The sequence below is a fragment of the Anomaloglossus baeobatrachus genome, chromosome 12 (genome assembly GCF_048569485.1).
Source record: "Anomaloglossus baeobatrachus isolate aAnoBae1 chromosome 12, aAnoBae1.hap1, whole genome shotgun sequence".
Lineage (NCBI taxonomy): Eukaryota > Metazoa > Chordata > Amphibia > Anura > Aromobatidae > Anomaloglossus > Anomaloglossus baeobatrachus.
The window spans coordinates 106,477,734-106,501,988 of record NC_134364.1 but is presented as its reverse complement, the minus strand read 5'-3'; the positions used below and the strand labels follow the sequence as shown (position 1 = coordinate 106,501,988).

Here is a 24,255-nt window from a genome sequence, read left to right as displayed (position 1 = left end):
TAGGTCGTCAGTTGGTTTGGAAGGGGAAACAAGTACGTGTGTACAGCTCTCTCAGACATTGATGGCACCAACGTTGGATGAAGGCAACATCATGTCTCCGCCTGCACTTTCCTCACAAACCTGCATTTTTCCAGGGACACCCTACTCAACACCGTCTACACACAGCAGCCAGATCTCTGTCCCTCAGATGTGGTCAAATAAAAGGCCACTTCCTGCGACCCATGACAAAGCTAAGAGGTTGACTCTATCCCTCTGTAAGCTGTTGGCTACCGAAATGCTGCCTTCCCGCCTAGTGGACACACAGGATTTTAGAGACCTTATGTCTGTCGCTGTGATCCAGTACAAGATGCCCAATCACCACTGCTTCTCCAAGAACAGCATGCCCGCGCTACACCAGCATGTCGCACACAACATCACCACTTCCTTGAGAAACTCTGTGTGCGACAGGGTGCATTTCAACACAGATACTTGGACCAGTAAGCATAGACAGGGTCATTACATGTCACTGACTGGGCACTGGCAAACTATGGTGAGAGATGGAGAAGGGTCTGCTGTACAAGTCTTGCCGTCCCCACGAGTTGTTTCAATCCTTCTTCTGTATGTAGAAGTTAATACACTGCTTCTGCCTCTTCAACCTCGTGTGGGTCCTCCACCTTGGCGCAAACCCTGTGTGGTCAGGCCACCCTTCCTTGTAACTGCGCACAAGGAATACCACACACCTCCTTACTATGCTGGCAGCAGAGCTCAATGCCATCAGGCGGTCAAAGGTTTACTTTGAAATGTATGGGAAATGTGAGTCACACCGCTGAGAAGTTGTGGACGGTTAGCTCTGGAGACCGAGTTTCATCAATGGTTGTCTCCACTCAACCAGCAGCCAGGGAAGGCCGGGTGCGACAATGATGCAAACATGGGTGCGGCCCTTTGCTGTGACAATGTGACACACATGGCTTGTGTGGTTCACGTGTTGAACCTGGTTGTCCAGCAATTTTTAAAGCACTATCCTGGCCCACATGGCCTTCTGCAGAGAGCACGGTGTAACGCCTTCCTTGATCCACACACTCAGATGGGCTGTTAATGATAGGCTAGAGGGAAGCCACTCACCAAGTAGGACCCCTAGAACCCTGAAACCCTTTAACCCCTATACAGGGATTAGGAATTACACAGGGCCCAAGGTGATTAATACCTGTGGAAGGCTGCATTTCCAGAGAATAGTAGTCAGGCAGGGTCAAAACATTAATTGAGGAACAGGAACAGAATGGGACGGGCAGGACTTAATCAGAAAACAAGCAGAGGTGAAATGCGGATCGGCCAACAAGGTACATAAACAGCAAGCAGGAAAAGTAGTCAGGTAACAAGCACACAAAATCATAAAACTGAACTGGGGGTAAAATTAACCAGAGGTTCATAGCTATGTCTGGCAGTGGTCTGCAGACAGGATGGGCATAAAAAAGGGTGTGGTGTCTTCCCATTGGTTGTAGCTGAATGATGGTATTTCATCTGTGAGATACCCACCAGCTACATTCAGCCAGAGATTCTGCATCTGTCAAGGTAATGCAGCCCAGTGTGTGAGCATAACCCGCGTCCACCTGCGCCGCTGGCATCGACTCCTCTCCCATCATCAGCACTATTCATGAAAGGAACACGTTGTCACCTGGCGACCGGAGTACAAATTGACGGAGCGGACTCCGTTGGTGACTTAACAGCCGTGTGCGGCAATGATGCAAACCTGGCTGCGGGCCATCAGCAGGGCAATGTGACACACGTGCCTTGTATGGCTCACGTGTTGAACCTAATTCTCCATCAATTTTTAAAACACCATCACGGCCTACATGGCCTTGTGCAGCGTGCACGCTCGCTATGTGCTCACTTCCATCGTGCGCACACAGCAGCTCAACAACTTTCGTCGCAACAGAAGTCTTTAGGTCTGCTGGTTAAACGCCTGAACTGCGATGTGCCCACACGCAGGAATTTGAATCTGCACATGTTGCAGCGTGTGTGGCAGCACCGCCGAACCCTGCTGCAATACGTTATGACATATAGCCTGGCCTAACTTGATCCAGAGGTGGTGCAGATCACGCTGCTGGAGTGGTGTCAGATCAAGGACCTATGCACCCTGCTACACAGTTTACAAATGTCGACGAAGATGTTTAGCACTGGCAATGTCATTCTCAGCGTGACAATTCTGGTCATCTACATGATGGAGCGCACTGTAATTATTATTCGGAGTCAGGTGTTGGGACAAGAGGAAGGGGAGGAAGTACAGGAGGAGTCATATGCGGAAGGGATAACAAGATCTACGAGGTCCAGATGGTCAGCGGCACCTAGGCGGCAGTCATGGTGAGGGAGAGTGATTAACAAGGGTGCATAGTATCAGCAAAAAGTGTTGAGGAAGGTGCAGGAGCCAATGAAAAAATGGAGGACGAACTTGCGATGGGCATGGAAGACTCAGCAGATGAGTGAGAGCTTGCTCACATTTCGGTTGTGCGAGGTTGTGGTGAGAGGGCAGAGGAAGGAGGCACGATTCTCACCTCTCTGCCACCAACACACCAAGGACTTGGTCCTCCTGGATGCACAAGACACATCAGCGGCTTCTTGCTGCACTACCTACAACATGACCCTCGGATTGTACGAATTCAAAGTAATCCAGAATACTGGGTTGCCACACTGTTACATCCCCGGTACAAGACAAAATTTGGCAAAATAATTCGTGCCATAGAAATGGACGCACGTATACAGGAGTATCTGCAGAATGTGGTACGCAATCTTAGATCTACTTTCCCACTAAACACCAGTGCTGCACAGAGTGAATCTCAACGCTTTGTCATGGATAGGAGGAAATGGTCTTTTACTTGTCCACATCTGAGGGACCGAGGGCTGGCTGCTGTGCTGAGATGGCGTTGAGTACGGTGTCCCTGCAGAGTTGCACTTTTGTTCATATACCAAAATGAGTTGAAAAAGGACAGATGCTGGTGGAAAGGGGAACAGGTGTGTTGGAAAGGGGAAATAAGTTTTGGTCCGTGGATTTGGTGGTTAAGCAACAGTAACATTTGCTGAAGAAACACCATCTGTTACAGTGGGACTGGCAGATTTGGATAAAGTGGTATATACTATGTTACCGCTATATAACGTAAATTAATAAGAAAAGAAAGAGAAAGGTATATATCACCTTCAGCAGTCAGTGTCCACCGTGCTCCCAGATGGAAAAGGAGAGGTTGGCAACTGGAAGGTTTGGTGGAGGATACAGAGCTGTGTGGCTATGAAACTAATAGTATCCTGAACCGAGTTAGACGCCATTCGGATCTGGAGACTGGGAGCCCTGTTAGCGTCACAGGGTCCACATGCCCACCCAGCCCAGGAACTCCCTGTTAACCACACAGGGGCCATTGAGTACGCTGACCGTGTGCGTAGGGGCCACACCTATGGACAGCAGGCGCATCAGCAGCAGCAGGCCTGTTAATGCCACTGGGCTGCACAAGCAGGACTGGTAGGACAGGAGCTGGTCTTAACCGTTCTGCGTTACCAACTGTGGTGGTGGCCTGCATCGACGCCCTATCCCTGCCTACCTCTGGCCTAAAGCCGCAATGGGTTCAACACATGGAGGTGTGCTCTTTCGTAGCATAATAGAAGACTGCGCACCTCCTTGTTGGCTCCAGCCCCTTTTATAACCTGGGTCCGCCCCAAACCAGGGTGAACCACAATGCACCTCCTGGAGACAAAAGTAAAGTGACACGTCATGAGTGGCATAAGTAGCGTCCTATTTGGAACCGCAACTTCAATGATGACCTCATGGCTGCCATGACCCAAACACCTCACCAGTCATCGTCTGACCATCAATAATGCGGTGACAAGTCATAGGGGTGGGCCTCTGCAAGCCATTTGGGAGGACAGCTGATGCCCTGTGGTCTATATGGGACCCCCACATCAGGGGCAGGGCCCAAGAGTTCATTACCGGACCTAGTCTCTGATGCAGTAAGTTCCTGAGCATGCTCAGTAGCATGAAATACAGTCTCTGAAAAAAGACTATCAGCTTTAGCATGGTGTCTAGGCACAAAACAGGACTTAGACCCGGCACGGAATGCAAGCACCTGTGCAAAGAGGCTTTTCACACTTAGTGTGGGAGCATGCGCTGTATCCCGAAATGAAGACTTAGCGTCAGGAATAACACAGTCAGGCTGAGGATACTCACTAGGCGAAACACTGTAATTAGGCTGCAGCTGGGGTAAATCGGCACACGCATGCGCACTAGCTGCCTCTCCACACTTAGACGTGGAGGGGAAATTGCTCTTGGAGATGCTGTCTATGAACAGAAGGAAAAGCTAAAGGAAGCCTGACTTTCTATCCCTCCGAATTATGAAATGCAGCAATGAATTCCATGAGTTTGCTATAAAATTAGCGTAGCAAAATGTGCACGAGGGTGTCATGTAGAGGTGCTAGAAATAGCTTGTCACCAGTGGGACACTAATGGAATACAACAGCCAGTTCTATGATGCCACAAAATGGCAGTATTTTTTGCTATCATTATAGCTCATTAAAAACAGAGCAGGAGGGTGTCATGCAGAGGTGCTGCACATAGATTTGCACTAGTGGGACTATACAGAAGTCCAATAGCCACGTTTAGGATGCCACTAGGTACACTGACTGTTTGCTAGTATAATGGCTTAGTTATAATGAGTTGGAGTGTGCAATGCAGGCAGACGTGCTGCAAATATCTTTCCACTAGTTTGAGTAGACAAAAGTCCAATAGCCACGTTTAGGATGCCACTAGGTACACTGACTGTTTGCTAGTATAATGGCTTAGTTAAAAAAGGTGGAGTGTGCAATGCAGGCAGACTTGCTGCAAATATCTTTACAATAGTGTGAATAGACAAAAGTCCAATAGCCACGTTTAGGATGCCACTAGGTACACTGACTGTTTGCTAGTCTAATGGCTTAGTTATAATGAGTTGGAGTGTGCAATGCAGGCAGACATGCTGCAAATATCTTTACAATAGTGTGAATAGACAAAAGTCCAATAGCCACGTTTAGGATGCCACTAGGTACACTGACTGTTTGCTAGTATAATGGCTTAGTTAAAAAAAGGTGGAGTGTGCAATGCAGGCAGACGTGCTGCAAATATCTTTCCACTAGTTTGAGTAGACAAAAGTCCAATAGCCACGTTTAGGATGCCACTAGGTACACTGAGTGTTTGCTAGTATAATGGCTTAGTTAAATAAAGGTGGAGTGTGCCATGCAGGCAGACGTGCTGCAAATATCTTTACATTAGTGTGAATAGACAAAAGTCCAATAGCCACGTTTAGGATGCCACTAGGTACACTGAGTGTTTGCTAGTATAATGGCTTAGTTATAATGAGTTGGAGTGTGCAATGCAGGCAGACGCGCTCTGCAAATGTCTTTGCACTAGTGTGACTATAGCAAAGTCCAATAGCCACGTATAGGATGCCACTAAGTACACTGACTGTTTGCTAGTATAATGGCTTAGTTATGAGTTGGAGTGTGCAGAGGACAGGAGGGTACAGTGCCAGGATTTTGGGGCTCTGGATAGAGGAATGGAAGCCTGCCTTTCTATCCCTCCTAATAGGGAAATGCAGGGAGGAAATCCCTGACCTTGGCTACACAGACGCTGGCGCTGTTTTCAGGACCTGTCACCTTAACTCTGACCCTGCCGGTTTGAGCCCTTAAAAGGACTGCTAGAAAGTGCTCTCCCTATGCTGTCCAGCGCTGTGTATGGAGCGCATACAGCTGTATCAGCGATAGGACTCAAGACGGAGCTGCGACAGTGATGTCTGACACCAAAGACGCAGAAGAGATAATGGCGTCCTGGAGGAAAATGTCCGTTTTTATAATGCAGGGACATGTGACATGGACATCCTATCACACATGCCGTTGCTTCTCTGGCTAAAAGTCCACTTAGCTGTGTGTGTGTCTGGGATTGGCTGACATGCTGGCCCGCCCCACAAGACGCGCGCGCTTAGGGAGGGAAGACAAGAAAAAAAAAAAAAAAATGGCGATCGCCATTATAGAAACAGCAGTGATCTGAAGGCGCTGTTCACGCACACTATACACTGAAATGTGATAATAGTTTGATTCACAGAGTGACTTACACTATTACAGCAGAAACCAAGCTAGGATTTAGCTGGTTTTTTGCTGCTAGAACCGTTCTCGAACGTTTCTAGAACTATCGAGCTTTTGCAAAAAGCTCGAGTTCTAGTTCGATCTAGAACATGCCCCAAAATCACTCGAACCTAGAACTGGAGAACCACGAACCACGATCCGCGCTCAACTCTACTGATGACGTCACTGTGGCCAATGGAATTGTTCCACATCATCTGTGATGTCACAAGGCCAATAGGATCGCGCACGTCATCTGTGATGTCCCAACGGCCAATAGCATTGTGCCACGTCATCTGGACACCTGATGCACTAAATGCCTGAGCATGCTCAGAAGCCTGAACCACTGACTTTGTCTCAGAATTGAGACTATCAGGCTGAGCATGCTCAGAAGGCACAACCCAGGACTTAGGCTGAAAACACCTAGATGTTTGGGTCAGTACCTGAGACTCAAGGAAGCGAACTGAAGGAGGCCAGCATTTGGGGAAATCGTCCCAGGAGGCATCCGAGAAGACGCCGCAGCTCGGTTTGTGACAACTGCGCACCGGAGCATGGGAGTGCTCTCTCATCAATCATCATGAGTGGATCGATTTGTGAAGGAAAACGTTTGAGTCAAACTTACTGAAATGTGTGTTTTGATGTGACTTTGAACACTATTAAACTAGATTCACAGTTCCCCTCCCCCCAAAAAAAGAAAACTTGCATGGTACCATTTCCCACATTGCTTAAGCATCAGAGAGCAGGATTTTTTTTTGCATTGAAATGCAGGAAATGTTACTACAGTGTTTATATCTTATAGATTTACATAATATATACTGTGGCGGTCAGTACCTGCAACATCTTAGACCACTGGTTTGCAGTGGAGCACGGTTCATATGGCAGAGTCATTTTCCATCTCCAGAGTCAATGGGTAAGTCACTCTCTTCTGAGAAGTGTAGACTCTTAAGTAGAGATGAGCGAACCTTCAGCCTTGAGGCTCGGGGTTCAGGCTTGGAAATGACATGAAAACCCCCATGGTGAGTATCGCGCTGTGCTAGGTGTGTGATCGGCTCAAAGTTGACTTACATTCTATGTTCTAAGATGTTTTGTTCATGGAAAAAAAGAAAAAAAAATCAAAACACCACCCACCCATCTCCGGAAGCGTTTTGCTGTAGGCTAAAAGCAAAACATTTCCGGAGGTGAGTTCGCCGTGCAATTTTTTTTACATTTTTCCGAGAACAAAACATCTTAAGTCAAATTTGAGTTTAACATGCACTTCCTGCAGCACGCACAATGCTGTGCATCACTCAGACACCTAGCATAGCGCGATACTCACTACGGGGATTTTCACATCATTTTCCAAGCCCAAACCCTGAGCTTTGAGACTGAAGGTTCGCTCATCTCTCCTCTTAAGGCCAAGCAAGGTTCCAACTCTCCCTTACTACTTCCCATTTGTATTTTAGTAGGGATTAAGTAAATAACTTTACAGTATTGAATTTTTTTGCAGCAAATCAAGTTTTTGGGGAAAATTTGATGTAGTCTGCAAATTTGAATTTAGAGAGTTTTATGATTTTTGGTAAAAGGACTGAAGATATACTTTTATACATAAATAATGACAATTTGATGAAAAAATATTTTATCATTTTTTTTTACTGGAGACCCCGAAAATTCAATAAAAAGATACATATATTGTATTGTGCTTTTACAGCAGAAATATCCTTTGACTCAAACAACTAAGCCTCTTGTACGTGAGTTCTTCAGTCTAAAAACATCTAGACTGGTCTTGCCGAATGTGTCTTAACTTGACCAAGGACTTTTACTAGCTTGGATTTTCTTAGAGCTGCTTTGACATTGCTGTTCCTTAAGGTATAAATAAATGGATTTAGGAATGGGATAATGACTGTGTACGTAAGGGCAAGGAATTTGTCATGTTGGCTGCCTTTGGGTCTAACATAAACAACAATGGCTGAGAAGTAGAACAAACAGGCTACAATGAGGTGGGATGAGCAGGTGGAGAAGGCTTTCTGCTTGCCACCAGTGCTTTTAATTTTTGAGATGATGACTATGATATGAATGTAGAATCCTAAAATAATCAAGAATGGCACCACGGTGGCAAATATAGCTGTTGAACTTGTGACCAAGTTGCTCACTAATGGATTAGAACATGCTATGTTTTGCATTGGAGCCAGATCACAGAAGAAATGGTTGACTTCATTGGGGCCACAAAACTCCAGTTTGACTGTAAATGTAGTAGGTATAGCAGCGATGAAAAATCCAATAATCCACGGGGCAATGGCAAGTTCAATGCATCGAGTCTGGTTCATTATCCTGGAATAGTGTAAGGGTTTGCTAATGGCTAAATCCCGATCAAAAGCCATAACTGCTAGAAGATAACATTCCACGACTCCCAGAGAATTAAATGTATACAACTGGGCGAAGCATCCGGTAAATGATATCTTTTGACTATCTTCCATTAAATTAGCTAGAAGTTTAGGAATGGTGACACAGACAAATATTATTTCTAGAAGTGCAAAGTTGCTAATGAAAAAATACATTGGTGTATGAAGAGTAAGCTCATATCTTACTAAGACAAGGATGACGCTGTTCCCCATAAGACAAGATATAAATGCCAATAGGACAAATATAAAAAGTAAAATCTGTAAATGTTGTATTTCGGAAAAGGCCAGAAGAATGAATTCCGTCACCAAGGTCTTGTTGAATTTGTGGGTTTTGTATAAAAGTAATACCTACAGAACATAGAAAATTACACATTTCAAATATTAGTAACTAGCCTTATATTACATAGTTACTGGCATAGTATAAACATTTGACAAAGAATGAACTGTAAAATATATGTTTTCACCCCCCAAAAAATATTTTTCTCCTCCTATGAGCCATTTCTTTTACCCGCTCCCTGCCTCTCTCCTCCTGAACTCATCACTCATTCTGAAAAACAGCTCAAATAAATACTGTTATGATTCAGGGACCGAGGAGGATCAAAAAATGTGGAATCCCAACAAGGTAACAGGGTAGCTGGAAACTTAACGGACTGCAGACCTAATCCTGACACACAACTAACAGTTGCTGTGGGACGAGCCTACGATGACCTGGACACCTCGACAAAGCCGGAGAACTAAATAATCTCACAGATAGAAATATAAAAAAGCTAATCTGCCTCGGAGTAGTCCCCAAAGATAGATAGATAGCCCCCCACATGTAAAGGGTACGGTGATATTGAAAAACACAATACAAAGCCAGAAAAGACAGATTTCAGCAAAGGTGAGGGCCAAACTATCTTTATAGGATAGGATAGGAAAGAGCAACTGTCTGCAGCCGTAAAAACTCTAATATATACCAGCACTACTGATATGGAAAAATCCTGAGGTCACACAACCTCTCCCCCACTGTACCAGCACTCAGATGTTACTGGGATCCAAAAACACTAATACTGATAAGGGACTGAATTAATACCAAGCATGAGCATGACAAGCACAAACCTTGCAGAATCATGGAGCTAAGTATAGAGACACTCCCAGCAGGAAATGATCCCATTCCACCACGAATTACACACAGACAAAAAAGGAATCATGCATCAGTATCAAAGCTGAAAAAACAACAAGAAAGTGGAAAACAAACCGCAAAGGTATAAAAAGACCACTTATCTGAGAGGAGTTCTGGAAGTGAGCTGAGCTGGTTACAGAATGTCCTTAACACACAGGAGCAATTGACCATTGGCAAGTAACAAGAGAAAGCTACTAAGTTAAATAGCCCAATCTGACCCTGATTGCCAGTCCTCTGCAGGTGTGTGACTTTCATTCCACACATCAACTGCACCACCAGCACTGATCACAAGGGGGAGCCCCAAACTGGAAAACGTATTCACAACAATTTCATAGTTAAAGAAAAGTTGACTGGCAGATCACAGATGTTTTAGACTACCTGACAGTTTATCTGAAGTGAAGTGAGGAGACACAGGCAGATCATGCTGCAGCTTCTAGCAAATATATTTCACATCAATACTGAAATTATATCCCACAGCTCATAACTGCTGTATAACATCTTCAATGCTTCTATCGTTCTGCTCCAGAGATACCAGAATAGGAATTCATCTCTTTCTGTGTGCTGTGCATGTGAGACATCATAGCAGTAAGTCTCTACCCACTAGCTCAAAGACAGTGAAGATAGAGCCTGTAGAGAGGAAAAATGATAAAAAATGTAAGACACATCATAAAATGGTCAGAATTACTGTTATCTATGATGTAAACACAGTTTAGCCTATTCTGAAAAACGACAGGCACATTATAAGAAGGTATTTAGTAAAGATATAGGCCTTATCTCATCTTTTCTATTATGACTATCTTCTTTTGTCTTACAGTATTAGTTGCTATGTTTTAATGAAAAATTCTTTAAAATGGCCCCTGTGAGTAATAAATTTGAGGGAGAATAAAAAAAAAAAAATCTGTCCTAGGTCTCTTTCACACGTCCATGAAAATCACGCATGTTTTTCACGGTCGTGTCAAAGGTGCGTATTGCCCTCTGTTTGCCGTGTTTATGGCACACGTGTGTTCTCCATGTGCTATCCATGATAACACACGGAAAACGGGAACTTTCTGCTCACCCGTCCCTGGCGTTGCTGTCCGTGGTTCTGATTTACAGTCTCTGGCCCTGCCAACACCCCGCTGCTGCTGCTTCTGAGTGAATATGCGATGAGCATAATGAGCGGGGGTCGGAAAAGCAAGTGACAGCAGCGGCAGAAACAGCAGTGCTGGAGAAGTTGAGTATAGAAATTCCTTTTAATTCACAGACATGTGTGTTTTCTCCGATGAGTGTCACACGGATCACAACCATGTGGTCCGTGTGCGGTTCGTAAAACACCCGTGATACCGGAGAAAAATGGACATTTCTATGTGTGGAGCACACGGGCACACATAAGCTCTACATGGACACACGGTCAATGGCAAAACTTGCACGTGAGCACAGACCCATTGATTTTAATGGGTCTACGTGTGCCCGTGTCTCCGGCACATGAGGAAATGGACCAAACACGTACCGGAGACACGGAAGTGTGAAAGGGGCCTTAAACAAACTTAAAAGGCAATAATGAATAGCAAAGTAGTTACATTTAGTTCAATTTTCCAGAATAGTTCCAAACAAAATCTACAAACTAGCAACAATTATATCTGAAAATCAAATGTGTTTAACATGTAGTACAATAAAAAAAATGATGCATGTGCTTTTTTGGGTTTTTTTTTTGTTTTTTTTTTTGTTTCAAGCTTTGGCATGTAAGTATTCCTTTTCTGTCTGTATATAATGTGTGTAGATTATGTCCATTTGACTGACCGCACTTCCAGGCCCCCCTCTCCCATTAACCACAGGTGTTTTTATCCTATAATTTATTATATATATATATATATATATATATATATATATATATATATGTATATATATACAGCACAGACCAAACGTTTGGACACACCTTCTCATCTCTAGAACAACTATTAAGAGGAGATTTTGTGCAGCAGGCCTTCATGGTAAAATAGCTGCTAGGAAACCACTGCTAAGGACAGGCAACAAGCTAAAGAGACTTGTTTGGGCTAAAGAACACAAGGAATGGACATTAGACCAGTGGAAATGTGTGCTTTGGTCTGATGAGTCCAAATTTGAGATCTTTGGATCCAACCACCGTGTTTTTGTAGAGAAGTTGAACGGATGGACTCTACATGGCTGGTTCCCACCGTGAAGCATGGAGGAGAAGGTGTGACGTGTGGGGGTGCATTTATGATGACACTGTTGGGGATTTATTCAAAATTGAAGGCGTACTGAACCAGCATGGCTACCACAGCATCTTGCAGCGGCGTGCTATTCCATCCGGTTTGCGTTTAGTTGGACCATCATTTATTTTTCAACAGGACAATGACCCCAAACACACCTCCAGGCTGTGTAAGGGCTATTTGACTTAGGAGAGTGATGGGGTGCTACGCCAGATGACATGGCCTGCACAGTCACCAGACCTGAACCCAATCGAGATGGTTTGGGGTGAGCTGGACCACAGAGTGAAGGCAAAAGGGCCAACAAGTGCTAAGCATCTCTGGGAACTCCTTCAAGACTATTGGAAAACCATTTCCGGTGACTACTTCTTGAAGCTCATCAAGAGAATGCCAAGAGTGTGCAAAGCAGTAATCAAAGCAAAAGAAAGGCGGCTACTTTGAAGAACCTATAATACAAAACATATTTTCAGCTTTTTCACACTTTTTTAAGTATTTATTCCACATGTTTTAATTCATAATTTTCATGCCTTTAATATGAATCCACAATTTTTAGAGTCATGAAAATAAAGAAAACTCTTTGAATGAGCTTTGAACTTTTGGTCTGCACTATAGATATATAATATAATAATAATATAATTTAAATAATTTATGTAAATATATACATTTATAATTTATATATAATTTATATTTATAATATATTTATAAATATAAATTTATATAACATAACCTAAAAAAACTTTCCAGAACCGGAAAGGTCCACAAGCAATGAAACCTAGAAAATATAACCCAATGAAAGTATCACCCTGTGCTTAATAAAATCATTTTGTATTCAATATTGACAATTCTTGTGGTCCTTTCTTTCCCTGTATCCCCTTTTTTCATATACCTTTGTACTTTCATTGGAGTTACAGTTTCTAGGTTTCATAAATTTATATAATTTAAATATAAATCTGAATATATTATTTTATCTTTTCCCAAATGTATGTTTTTAAACCCAAAAAGAAGTAGTAATATAGAATAGGACACAGAATAATGAGAATACTGTGATGTGGCTACTGGGCAGGTATGAGAATGGCCATTCTGATATGCTAAACACTTAAAAAAATGCAGCATATTTTTTGCTTTTTTGTTATTTTAGTTTCAAGCTTTGGCATGTTAGTTTTCCTTTTCTGTCTGAACAATAATAAATAGATTATAGACTTTTTTTAAAACATTAAAAACAATACTAGATTAGGGGTATTTAATTTACAACATTTTCTGACAAATTTACTAATTAAAAAAACACTATTGTGGATTTATAAGAGGGTTTAAATGATTTGCCATTATGGAGATTTTTTTTTTCAATTTTGAAACTTAATAAAACATTTAGAATTCTTAAAAATTCAGAAATATTTTGAAAAACTGAATTATCAAATTATTCAGATTTTCTTGGTCGCCATATGTGTAGATTAGATATATTTTGTTGTTGTACAATATAGAACTCATAAAAAAAAAGAAGAAAAAAATGAGCCAGAGAATAAGTTGGTATATGTATAATAGGAGCAGGTTCACACTGTGGCTATTTCACAAACAAAAAATGAGAGAAAAACATAAAATGAGCATATACCCTATAATAATGTAAATAAGTAAATAATAGTAGCACATATAAATAATATAGGGCACTTGGTTAACACTGTTTGATAAAAATAGTTTAAAAGCCATCCCACCACGACGAGGTGTACCCATAGGGATGGTCCTATTCTAGTATCTAGTATCACCTGTCAATTTTCAATTTTTTTGTTTTCATTTTTTCCTCCAATAAATGCAGGAGCCATAACTTTTTTTGTTTTTCTATCAACGTAACAGTATAAGGGCTTATTTTTTTGTTGAATGAAACAATTAATTTTACCATATAGTGTACTAGAATATGGGGAAAAAAAATTCCAACTGCGGTGAAATTACAAAAAATAAGTGCAATTCCACAATTGTGTTTTTTTTTTTTTATTTACCCTGTTAACTATATGGGAAAACTGAGTGGCATTATGATTCTCCGGGTCAGTACGAGTTTGTAGATACCAAACATGAATAGTTTTTCTTTCATTTAATTGGTGAATAAAGTTCAGAAGTTTGTAAAAGCAAATTGCATTTTGGCGCCATTTTCCGAGACAGGTAACATTTTCATGTTTTGGGACTGGGTGATGACTTATTTTTTGCGGTCTGAACTGATGTTTTTACTGATACCACTTTTGGGTAGATACGATGTTTTAAACGCCTCTCATTGCATTTTATTTGTATTGTTGCGGCGGCCAAAAAAATATATAATTCTGGAGTTTTATTTTTTTTTCTGTTACGCTGTTTATGGATCTGAATATTTTATTTTATATTTTGACAGATTGGACATTTTTGAGCTCTGTAATACCAAATGTCTATTTTTTATGGATTGATTTTAACTTTTGTGTGGGTTTTATTTTTTTACATATTTCCAAAAAAAATTTCTAACTTTTTATTGTATTTACCAGTCCCCTTAGAGAACTTGAAGCTTTAAATATCATATTGCTTTTGCCATATGTGTTGCCCCAGCGATGTCGCTCCAGCTTCAGGGATGCCACAGGACCTTTTTCTGTATATATGGCAACAGGTAAGTTAGTTTTTATTATCGTGATGCCACTCACGGTTTGCGGTCAAGGATATGGGTGACCGCCACTGCAGTTTTAACGAGTGTCTGGGGCTGATGGAGCCTGCAGTCTGGTGGTGTGGCCTCCTGTGAGTGAGGCTGGCCCCAGGGGCTCAGGTGTGAAGAACAATGGGTTCCAGAATAATTCAGTCTCAGTCCAGAAAGTCTTTCAACTCATTTTTACTCACTTTAGTTGTTATTGTGAGGTAAACCAGGCGATGCTGCAATAAACCAGGTAAGAACAAGGGCTCTTTCAGACCAGTCTGGGGTTAACAGGATAGCTCGCCTTCCTAGCACTTCTGTGTTTGGATAACCCCTGACTTGAAGTACCGTGGGGTCTATCCAGGGAGTCACAACTGCCTTTTCTCCCCTTTTTGGACCGTTTGACGGCAGTGTGGACCAGGTGGGATGGCTTCTGGCTCTGTCTCCTTATGGGTCCCTGTGTTGCTGCTGAGGCTCGGACTCTGTGTGGTTGGTGAGGTACTTGAAATTCCCCTCACCGGCAGATTTATCAGATAGTTAAAACTGAAGTCTGCTCTAGGGACCTGTTCCCCGTACGTGCCCAGTCACCGGCAGCCCCCGTCCTCTCTGACTGAGTGACTGACTCGGTAACCGTTCTCCCCCGCTATCGGCTACTCCATGCGCAGGGTCTGACTAGTGTGAGCGCGCATCTGCGTCTCCTAGCAACCGCCGCTCTCCACTACCAGACTGGCTCACTCCACTCCTTTCCATTCAGCCTCTGCATTTTAGCTCCCAGGCCCTCCATTACACCCATTGACAAGAATTGAAGGCCATACCCCTCTAGGGACTGCCCAAGGGTCCCATCTAATTGGGTTGGAGACCTGGTTGCTATGTGTCTGTGCGTACAGACCTCATTCCGGCCATTAGGATTACCTGGAAGTACAGTCCCAGCATAGGTGCAGTATTCAGTGGTGCCTGACCAGGTCAGGGGCGCTACACATACAGAGCAGGATCAGCATTAGCACCGCTCTGTACAATACAAATGCTGATCTCCTATGAATGTTTCTTGTAGCTGGCATTTACAGAAAGAGCGCCATGATAGACACCTCCTCAGCTGACCCGAGGCTGTTATGGCATCTCATCAGCGCTCCACCATCTCATCACAGGATGCAGATAGGCGCGGTGAATGGTGCGCTCCCCACTGGCGCACGTTAAATCCTGCTGTCAGAGACTGATAGTGGAATTTAACTTGCTAACAGCAGTGGGTGGATCTTTGATCCACCAACGGCTGTTAGAGGCAGGTGTCAGCTGATCAGATCAGCCAATGTATGTGCAGGAAAAGTTGTGGTCTCAGCATGTGAAACCAGCATCAAAGTCAGGGACATGTGAGGTACCAGCAACAGGATAGGTCATAAAAGAGTGAAAACCTTAACTTGCATCAGTGTCATCAATGTGAATAAGGGAAGAGAAGTACAGTGCTCCAAATACAGCCACTTGTCCATGACTGCTCAGAGGCCAGGACAACACTTCCATATATACAGAGTAGCACAGCACTTCTCTGCCCTTATCCACATTGCTGTCTCTAATGCAAGGTGAGGTTTTACTACTAGAGTAGGCACATTAACAAAAGAAGAAAGCTTGAGCAAAATGCTAAACTAAATTCAATATTTATTTAGAAAATTCTTAAGTGCATAGTGCAAACAGGAAAACACAGTTAAAACATGGGATGATATTGGAGGAAGAAGGAGAGGACAAGGAACTATTAGTATCAGGTACAGACCATGGCAATGCCAGTATGGGAGACACTCATATATAGAGCCTTTGAAAACATATATTTTATACCAGGTAAATTATTAAAGATCCCAAAATTGTGCCAATTGCCTATAGAAAAAATGCCCAGCAACATCAGTGCTCATATAGCATACATATTGCTGATATAGAGGGATCAAAAAGACATACCCAGAACATAAACAATTTAGGCATGAGTGAAACATTAACCACCTAGTGCAGAGAGCATTACCAATGTCCGGTGGTAGAAGAGAGAGCCCGACGTACGTTTCGCGGCCTTTAGCACATCACTGGCCTCTTCCTTAAGGGGGAACGTAAAAGGTACCTATCTATGGTGGAATAGCTTTTATGCTCTTTGATCAAACAGTGTTAACCAAGTGCCCTATGTTATTTAATTGTACTACTATTATTTACTTTATTATATGGTTTATGCTCAGTTTGTATTTTTAATACAGAGCTCAATTTTAGTAGAACACCCCTATTAATGCGCTTTATGCTTATTTAAGTATTTAGTATTTCATTGTGTTTTGTTAATTTTTTTTTATTCTTTAGTTCTAAGTTTTACACATTGGAAATTTGCAGTGCAATTAAGTGACACATAACAGATTTCAATTCAAATGCAACTAAATTAATATAACATTCTTCCACTTACTTCTTCTGGATTAAGTAGGTCATTTTATCTTTGGAAATACAAATGGTAAAATCCTTGGCTAAATTTGTAGCTAAAATCGCGATACACAGACATATATGAGAAGAAAAATTAAATTTACCTCTGATTTATTTCCCATGATTAAATGAAGATAATATTGCTTAGCCCCAAAGCATTATCTTCCTGTACTGTTTGTAGGACATGGATGAATAAAAGCTGAGATCACAGTCAACAAAGAGCCACTTCTTTTATAATGTGTGGGCATTGGAAATTTTTCAGGAACTAATGCCGGCTGGGAATATTTTCCTATGAGCTTTGACAATTAGAAATAAGAACTAACAAAGAAGTAATAAAACAATTATGTGATGTTAACTGAAACGTATTTGTTTTATGATGGTGGTCCATTAGTATTCATATATTGCAGATAGAAAAGTGGTTAAAAAGTCTAAGATGATAAATTTATAAGATTGTCCAGCAAACAGGTCCAAAATTTAAAAGTAATTTTTTTTTTCTTTATTTCATCATAGATAAAATTCCATCATGTCAAGTACCCAAAACATAGAGCAGGAGGACACGTTTCGGATATCACACCCTTATTCTTTCTCCAGAGGCAGAATAAGGATGTGATATCTGAAAAGCGTCCTCCTGCTCTATGTTTTGTGTACTTGACATGATGGAATTTTATCTATGATGAAATAAAGAAAAAAATTTTTACTTTTAAATTTTGGACCTGTTTGCTGGACAATCCTACAAATTGATGTCCTTATCTGATTGGAGTTGGCTTTCTCCATCTAGTCCGTGCACAGTCAAAAATTTCTGGTCTCCAATGAATCACAACAGGTGAGCTGGACTTTTCCTTGTAAAAAGTCTAAGATGCAGGACCCTGGAATCAATGCCTTCAGCATCAAGGTAAATTAATTCTGGTATGGCCATTTACACACGTGGTCGAAATTGTTGGTCCCCCTCGTATAATGAAAGGTAACCACAATGGTCACAGAAATAACTTGAATCTGACAAAAGTAATACATTTAAAAAATCTATGAAAATGAACAAATCAAAGTCAGACATTGTTGTTTTTCTGCTTCCAAAGAATTTTTTTAAAAATAAAACTCATGAAATTGGCCTGGACAGAAATGATTGCGCCCTCCTCCTCCTCCTCCTCCTCTTCCTCCTCCTCTTCCCCCTCCTCCTTAACTTAATATTTTGTTGCACAAACCTTTGAGGCAATCACTGCAATCAAACAATTCCTGTAACTGTCAATGAGACTTCTGCGCCTCTCAGCAGGTATGCTCAAGAGCAAACTGCTCTAAATTTCTGGTGTTTGAAGTTTGCCTTTTCCAGATGGCATGTTTCAGCTCTTTCCAAAGATGCTCAATAGGATTTAGGTCAGGGCTCATAGAGGTCACTTCAGAATAGTCTTGGGTGGTTTTTAGCTGTGTGTTTTGAGTCATTATCTTTTTGCAGGACCTGCAACTGAGACCAAGCTTTCTGACACTGGGCAGCACATTTCTCTCTAGAATCCCTTGATAGTCATTGAGATTTCTGCACATATTCAAGATACTCTGTGGCAGATGCACCAAAACAGTCACAGAATATAACAGAGCCTCCTCTATGTTTCACAGTTGGAATTGTGTTCTTTTCTTGATATGCTTCATTTTTCCATCTGTGAACATAGAGCTGATGTCCCTTGTCCATTTTTGTCTCATCTGTCCATAGGACATTCTCCCAGAAGCTGTATGGCTTGTCAACATATAGTTTGGCAAATTCCAGTCTGGCTTTTTTATGATTTTTTTCAACAATGGTGTCCTCCTTGGTCATCTCCCATGAAGTCCACTTTGGCTCAAACAACAACGAATGGTGCGATCTGACACTGATGTTCCTTGAGCTTGACGTTCACCTTTGATCTCTTTAGACGTTTTTCTGCGCTCTTTTGTTACCATTCATATTATCCATGTGTGTATATAATCTAATGTAAAAAAAAACTCTCTCTTTTTGGATTATCAAGGGATCATGCATGTAGCAATATTAAGTGCACACACCTGAGAGGTAAAATAAGGGTCCCCAATGGTTCATATTACAGACTAATTGGATTCTCTATGTGCCCTCAAACAGTACTGTACCTTCGAAAAATACTGTGTTAATTTCAAAAGGATATAATCATGGAAAAGTTCCCTTTTTTCTTGTGTGGTTAACATTAGTCTTCATTATAGAAGAGTTTGAACCCGAACTTTAACCCTTTATCCCTAAACATGGTTTCCATCTTAATAACAAGGCCAATTTTTGCAATTTGACCAGTGTTACTTCGAGAGGTTATAACTCTGGAACGCTTAACAGATCTCAGTGTTTCTGACATTGTTTTTTCATGACATATTGCACTTTATGATTGTTGTAAATTTATTCTGATACTTTTTGCATTTATTTGAGAAAATATTGGAAATTTGGTGAATTTTTTTTCAGAACTTTGAATTTTTATGCCATTAAATCTGTGTTATGTCACACAAAATTGTTAATATAAAACATTTGCCACGTCTACTTTACATCAGCGTAATTTTTTAAACATAATTTTTTTGTTAGCGAGTTAGAAGGGTTCAAATTTTATCAGCAATTTTTCATTTTTCCAACAAAATTACAAAATATTTTTTTTTAAGGACCACATCACATTTGAGGTGACTTTTAGGGGCCTAAATGACAGAAAATACCCAGAAGTGACACCATTCTAAAAACTGCACCCCCCAAACTGTTCAAAATGACATCTAAGAAGTTTGTTAATCTTTTAGGTCCTCCACAGGGACTAATGAAATGCGGAAGGAATAAATAAAAAAATAAAAATTTTACTTTTTCCCACAAAAATGTTACTTTTGATTTGAATTTTGCATTGTGACAAGGGTAACGAGAAAATGCACCATTCAGTTTGTTGTGCAATTTCTTCTGAGTAGACTGATACCCCACATGTGGCGTAAAACTACTAGTTATGTGCATAGCAGAGCTCGGAAGGAAACGAGCAGCATTTTTGAATAAAAAAATAGCTGGAATCTTTATAAGATGTGATGTCGCATTTAGAGAGCCATTGATAGGCCCCACAAATAACCTCAATTTGGAAACAAAACCCCACAAGGAATTTATCTAAATGTTTAGTGAGCACCTTGAATCTCCAGATGCTTCATAGAATTTCCAAATGTTGAGCCGCAAAAATTAATAAATATATTTTTACCACAAAATTGTTATTTCAACCAGACAGCTTTTTTCTCAAGGGTAATGGGAGAAAACGCACCATAAAACTTTGTTGTGCAATTTCTCCTGAGTACGCTAATATCTCACATTTTATGGAAATATTCTGTTTTAGTGTACGGCAGGGCTCGGATGACAAGCACCGCCATTTAGCTTTTTAAATGCAAAATTAGCTGGAATCTTTACCTGATGCAATGTCGCGTTTGGAAAGCCCCTGAGATGCCTAAAAAGTAGAGCTCCTCCACAAGTGACCCCATTTTGGAATCTAGGCACTTCAGGGAAGATATCTAGATGTTTGGTGAACACCTTGAACCCCCAGCTGCTTCACAGAATTGTATAACATTTTTAACCACAAAAATGTTGCTTTAACCCCCAAATTGTCATTTTCACATGGGATAAAGGACAAAATGGATCATAAAATTAGTTGTACAATTATATCTTATAATGCTGATACCCCATATGTGGTCGAAAACTACTTTTGAGGCACAGTACAAAGTGATGAAGGGAAAGAGAGCTATATTTATGTTAATGTTTAGTTGGAATGGTTTGCGGGTGTCTTGTCACATTGGCAGAGCCCCTGAAGTGAGAGAAATCCCCCACAAGTGACCCCATTTTATAAACTGTACCCCTCAATGAATTCTGTGAGAATATTGACACCAAAGGTGTGTCACAAAATGTTATACTATTGGGCAGTGAAGAAAAAATAATTACATTTTTACAACTAAAATGTTGTTCTAACTCCATATTTACAATTTTCACAAGGTGAAAAGATAGAAAAGGCCCCATAATGTGTTACACAATTTATCCTGAATGTGGCAATACCACACGTGACTGTACAGTACTGTTTGGCCACATCATTGTGAACCACCATCTATCTCAAGAAAGAGGAACATAAATGTCCATTTATAACAGAGTGGGGGCATTATTTTTTAAGGGACACCTGAAGATTCATAGTCAATGAATGTGCAGGCAATACACATGTATGTATAAAACTTTGGCTTTATTTCAAAACAGGATGTGCATTAATATATCAATGGTGAAGCCATATGCTCACTCCCCCAGGATGACGGCCGTTTCGCACTATCAAGTGCTTCTACGGGTTTGACCCATAGAAGCACTTGATGCAAACCAGCTATCATCTTGAGGGAGCCCGCATACGGCTTTGCCACTGCTATTTTAATGCACATCCTGTTTTGAAATAAAGCCAAAGTTTTATACAGATGCTAAAGTGGGACTACTCTTTCTTTTCTACATGTGAAAGTGCCTAGGACGTGAGCTGTCTCAGGAGCGTGCACCTCCTTATACTTTGCCTTACATGACAGACCGGAGCTGCCTTCCTACAGCCACTGGAATTCTAAAGGTAACCCCAGATGTGTGAGATCAAACTCTAATTTTTGTTTCTTGAAGATATATGTGTATGGCCACTGCTTCAATCTAACAGGGCATTTAAAAATCCCATTTTGGGGATTACTGGTCATCTCAGCAGAAGGATCTCTGGTGATCCTGTGGATCGGGGATAATTTGCTAATTTTGGATAACCTTTTTAAATTTGTCATTCAGAAATATAAATATCTTATAAATAAATTGGTGAAAGAGGTTTTTTTTGAATTTTATTTCAATTTTTTTTAGTGTTTGTGTTTATTTCTTTTTATTTACAGATTAGTGATGGCGAGTCTCTTAGATGCCTCCCATTACTAATCTAGGGATAGTGGCAGCTGTGGGCTGTTATTAACCCCTTATTACTCTAAATGGCACCGTACCAGCACAATTGGGATGAGCCTGGTAAAGTTCCAAGACTGTCACATCTAATGGATGCTTTAATCCTGGATGGCTGCAGGCTGTTATTTTTAGGCTTGGGGCCAAATAAGCATGGGTCTCCTCAGTCTGAGAATACCAGCTCCAAGCTATCAAGCTTTATCATTGCTGGGTATCAAAAATGGTGGGACCATATGATGTTTTTTAAAATTATTTAAATAATTTATAAAAAGGCTGCATGTGGTTCCTCTTATTTTGATACACAGCCAAGATAAGCACAAGGCTCGGGGCTGAATCCTGTAGCCGTACTCTTTATCTGTACTGGACATCATATTATAGGAGTACCCTACGACAATTTTTTTATTTATTTTATATCACGATAGTGACCCACAGACAGGGTCTGTGATCTCAAGCAGTCAGACACTGTCACACAGTGTGGGGGTGCATCTGACTGCAACTAATCCAGACACCAGGACTGCAAGTGGGTGGAGGAAGCAGTGAATATGGCTGATTAATAATGAGCAGCCTCGGAAGAAGAGTGAGTGGCTTGGAAGTAGTTACAGCTGTGCCAGAGACACGGTAAGTATAGCACGCTTGCTTGATTCTTACTTTTCCTTTATTTTATTTTCTGAGTAGCTGGACCCTGATCATTAGCCAGAATTTCCTGAGAACTGCAGGCCTGGGATACTTTCAAACCACATGGATTAGGATTTTTACAGTCCGAGTCCGCAAATTACTACTCTAAAGTGAAAGGGTCAGTGTAAATAAAGAATGTCATGACTGTAGCCTGGCTCTGACAAAGTTAAGTCAAATGGGATGGGTCTGTTCTGTTTTGCCTCTTTCTGATACTCAGACACTTTATTATGGTGTGGAGACCTCCGAAACGCTGCCAGTAATAGCTCCTGCTCTGCAGCATGCAAAACTGATTCTTGTGAGTTAAGGGTGCTTTACACGCTACAATAAATCTTACGATGTGTCGGCGGGGTCACGTCGTATGTGACGCACATCCGGCATCGTAAGTATGATTGTAGCGTGTAAAACCTCCGTGCAATTGCGATTGAATGAATGAAAATCCGTTCATCGCATGCACGTCGTTCATTTCTCAAAAATTGAATGTGCGGTAGTGCAATGTTCCCGAAGCAGCACACATCGCAGTGTGTGACACCCCGGGAACATTGAACGACAGCTTACCTCCGTCCGTGGCTCCCGCCGACAGTGAGGAAGGAAGGAGGTGGGCGGGATGTTTACGTACCGCTCATCTCCGCCCCTCCGCTTCTATTGGCCGGCTGCCGCGTGACGTTGCTGTGACGCCGAACGTCCCTCCCACTCCAGGAAGTGGATGTTCGCCGCCCACAGCGAGGTCGTATGGACGGGTAAGTACGTGTGACAGATTTTAAACGATTGTGCGGCACGGTCAAAAAATTGAACGTGCCGCACATACGATGGGGGCGGGCCACATCGCATACGATATTGTAAGCGAAATTGAAAGGTGTAAAGCAGGCTTTAGCCAATATCCATCCCACTACCCAGCTTACCACTCCCTGGCCTCTCTTTTCCTTTTACTGTTTGTCTGCCCTGTTTCCCTGACCCCGGTCTTGTTCTGTGTCTCGGTTCCCTCTCCCTCCTTTGTACTTACTAAACTTGGCCTCTGACCATGGTAATGTTTCCTGACCATGGCTCTGCTTCCCCTATTTGGCTTTTGATGTGACTTCTTGGCTCCTGACCCTCGTGTTTCCACTTGTTTACAGCTTGCTCACTCCCCTGTTCAGACGTGACTTTCTGGTTTAGACTTAGGCTTGCTGACTTCCCTTTTACTCGGGCATGGACTTTTTGGAGTTCAATCTTCATTCTGCTTCAGTGCCCCCTGATGGAAACCTCCGGCACTCTGGAGGAGTGAAATTGAATTTAGCTTTATTAGCAGGTAATTATCAGTAATTCAGTTTAATTCAGTTAACGTTTCGGCTCATGCCTTCTTCACAAACTGAAATTTACATACAAAGAAAAAAATGGACAAAATCAGTACCTTGTACATAATTCAATAGGCATGAGCCGAAACGTTAACTGAATTAAACTGAATTACTGATAATTACCTGCTAATAAAGCTAAATTCAATTTCACTCCTCAAGAGTGCTGGAGTTTTTTGCTATATGTATATTTTATTCTCCTGAGCACCAGGTACAGTGAGCACGATCATTACACTTTACAACCCTGATGGAAACCTGGCAAAAGTTATTGATGGAATAGAAACACAACTCTGAATATTACATTTGGTTTATCCTTTTCAAATCTTTTTGTTTCATGTAAGTGGCTATTTACATGATTCGCTCAAAGTGAGTCACAGGTCTTTGAATCTGCAGGCTGAAGAG

At 41.6% G+C, this 24,255-nt stretch overlaps 1 protein-coding gene across 1 annotated transcript; it reads right to left on the bottom strand.

Moving 5' to 3' along the window:
• Positions 1 to 51: 51 nt before the first annotated feature.
• On the bottom strand, positions 52 to 23,737 carry LOC142257637 (olfactory receptor 10A7-like). Its single transcript, XM_075329774.1, has 3 exons — positions 23,543 to 23,737; positions 7,902 to 8,834; positions 52 to 120 (listed from the first exon to the last, which is right to left on the bottom strand). The coding sequence occupies exons 1-3, from the start codon at positions 23,735 to 23,737 to the stop codon at positions 52 to 54; spliced, it is 1,197 nt and encodes a 398-aa protein (XP_075185889.1).
• Between the last annotated feature and the right edge of the window lie 518 nt (positions 23,738 to 24,255).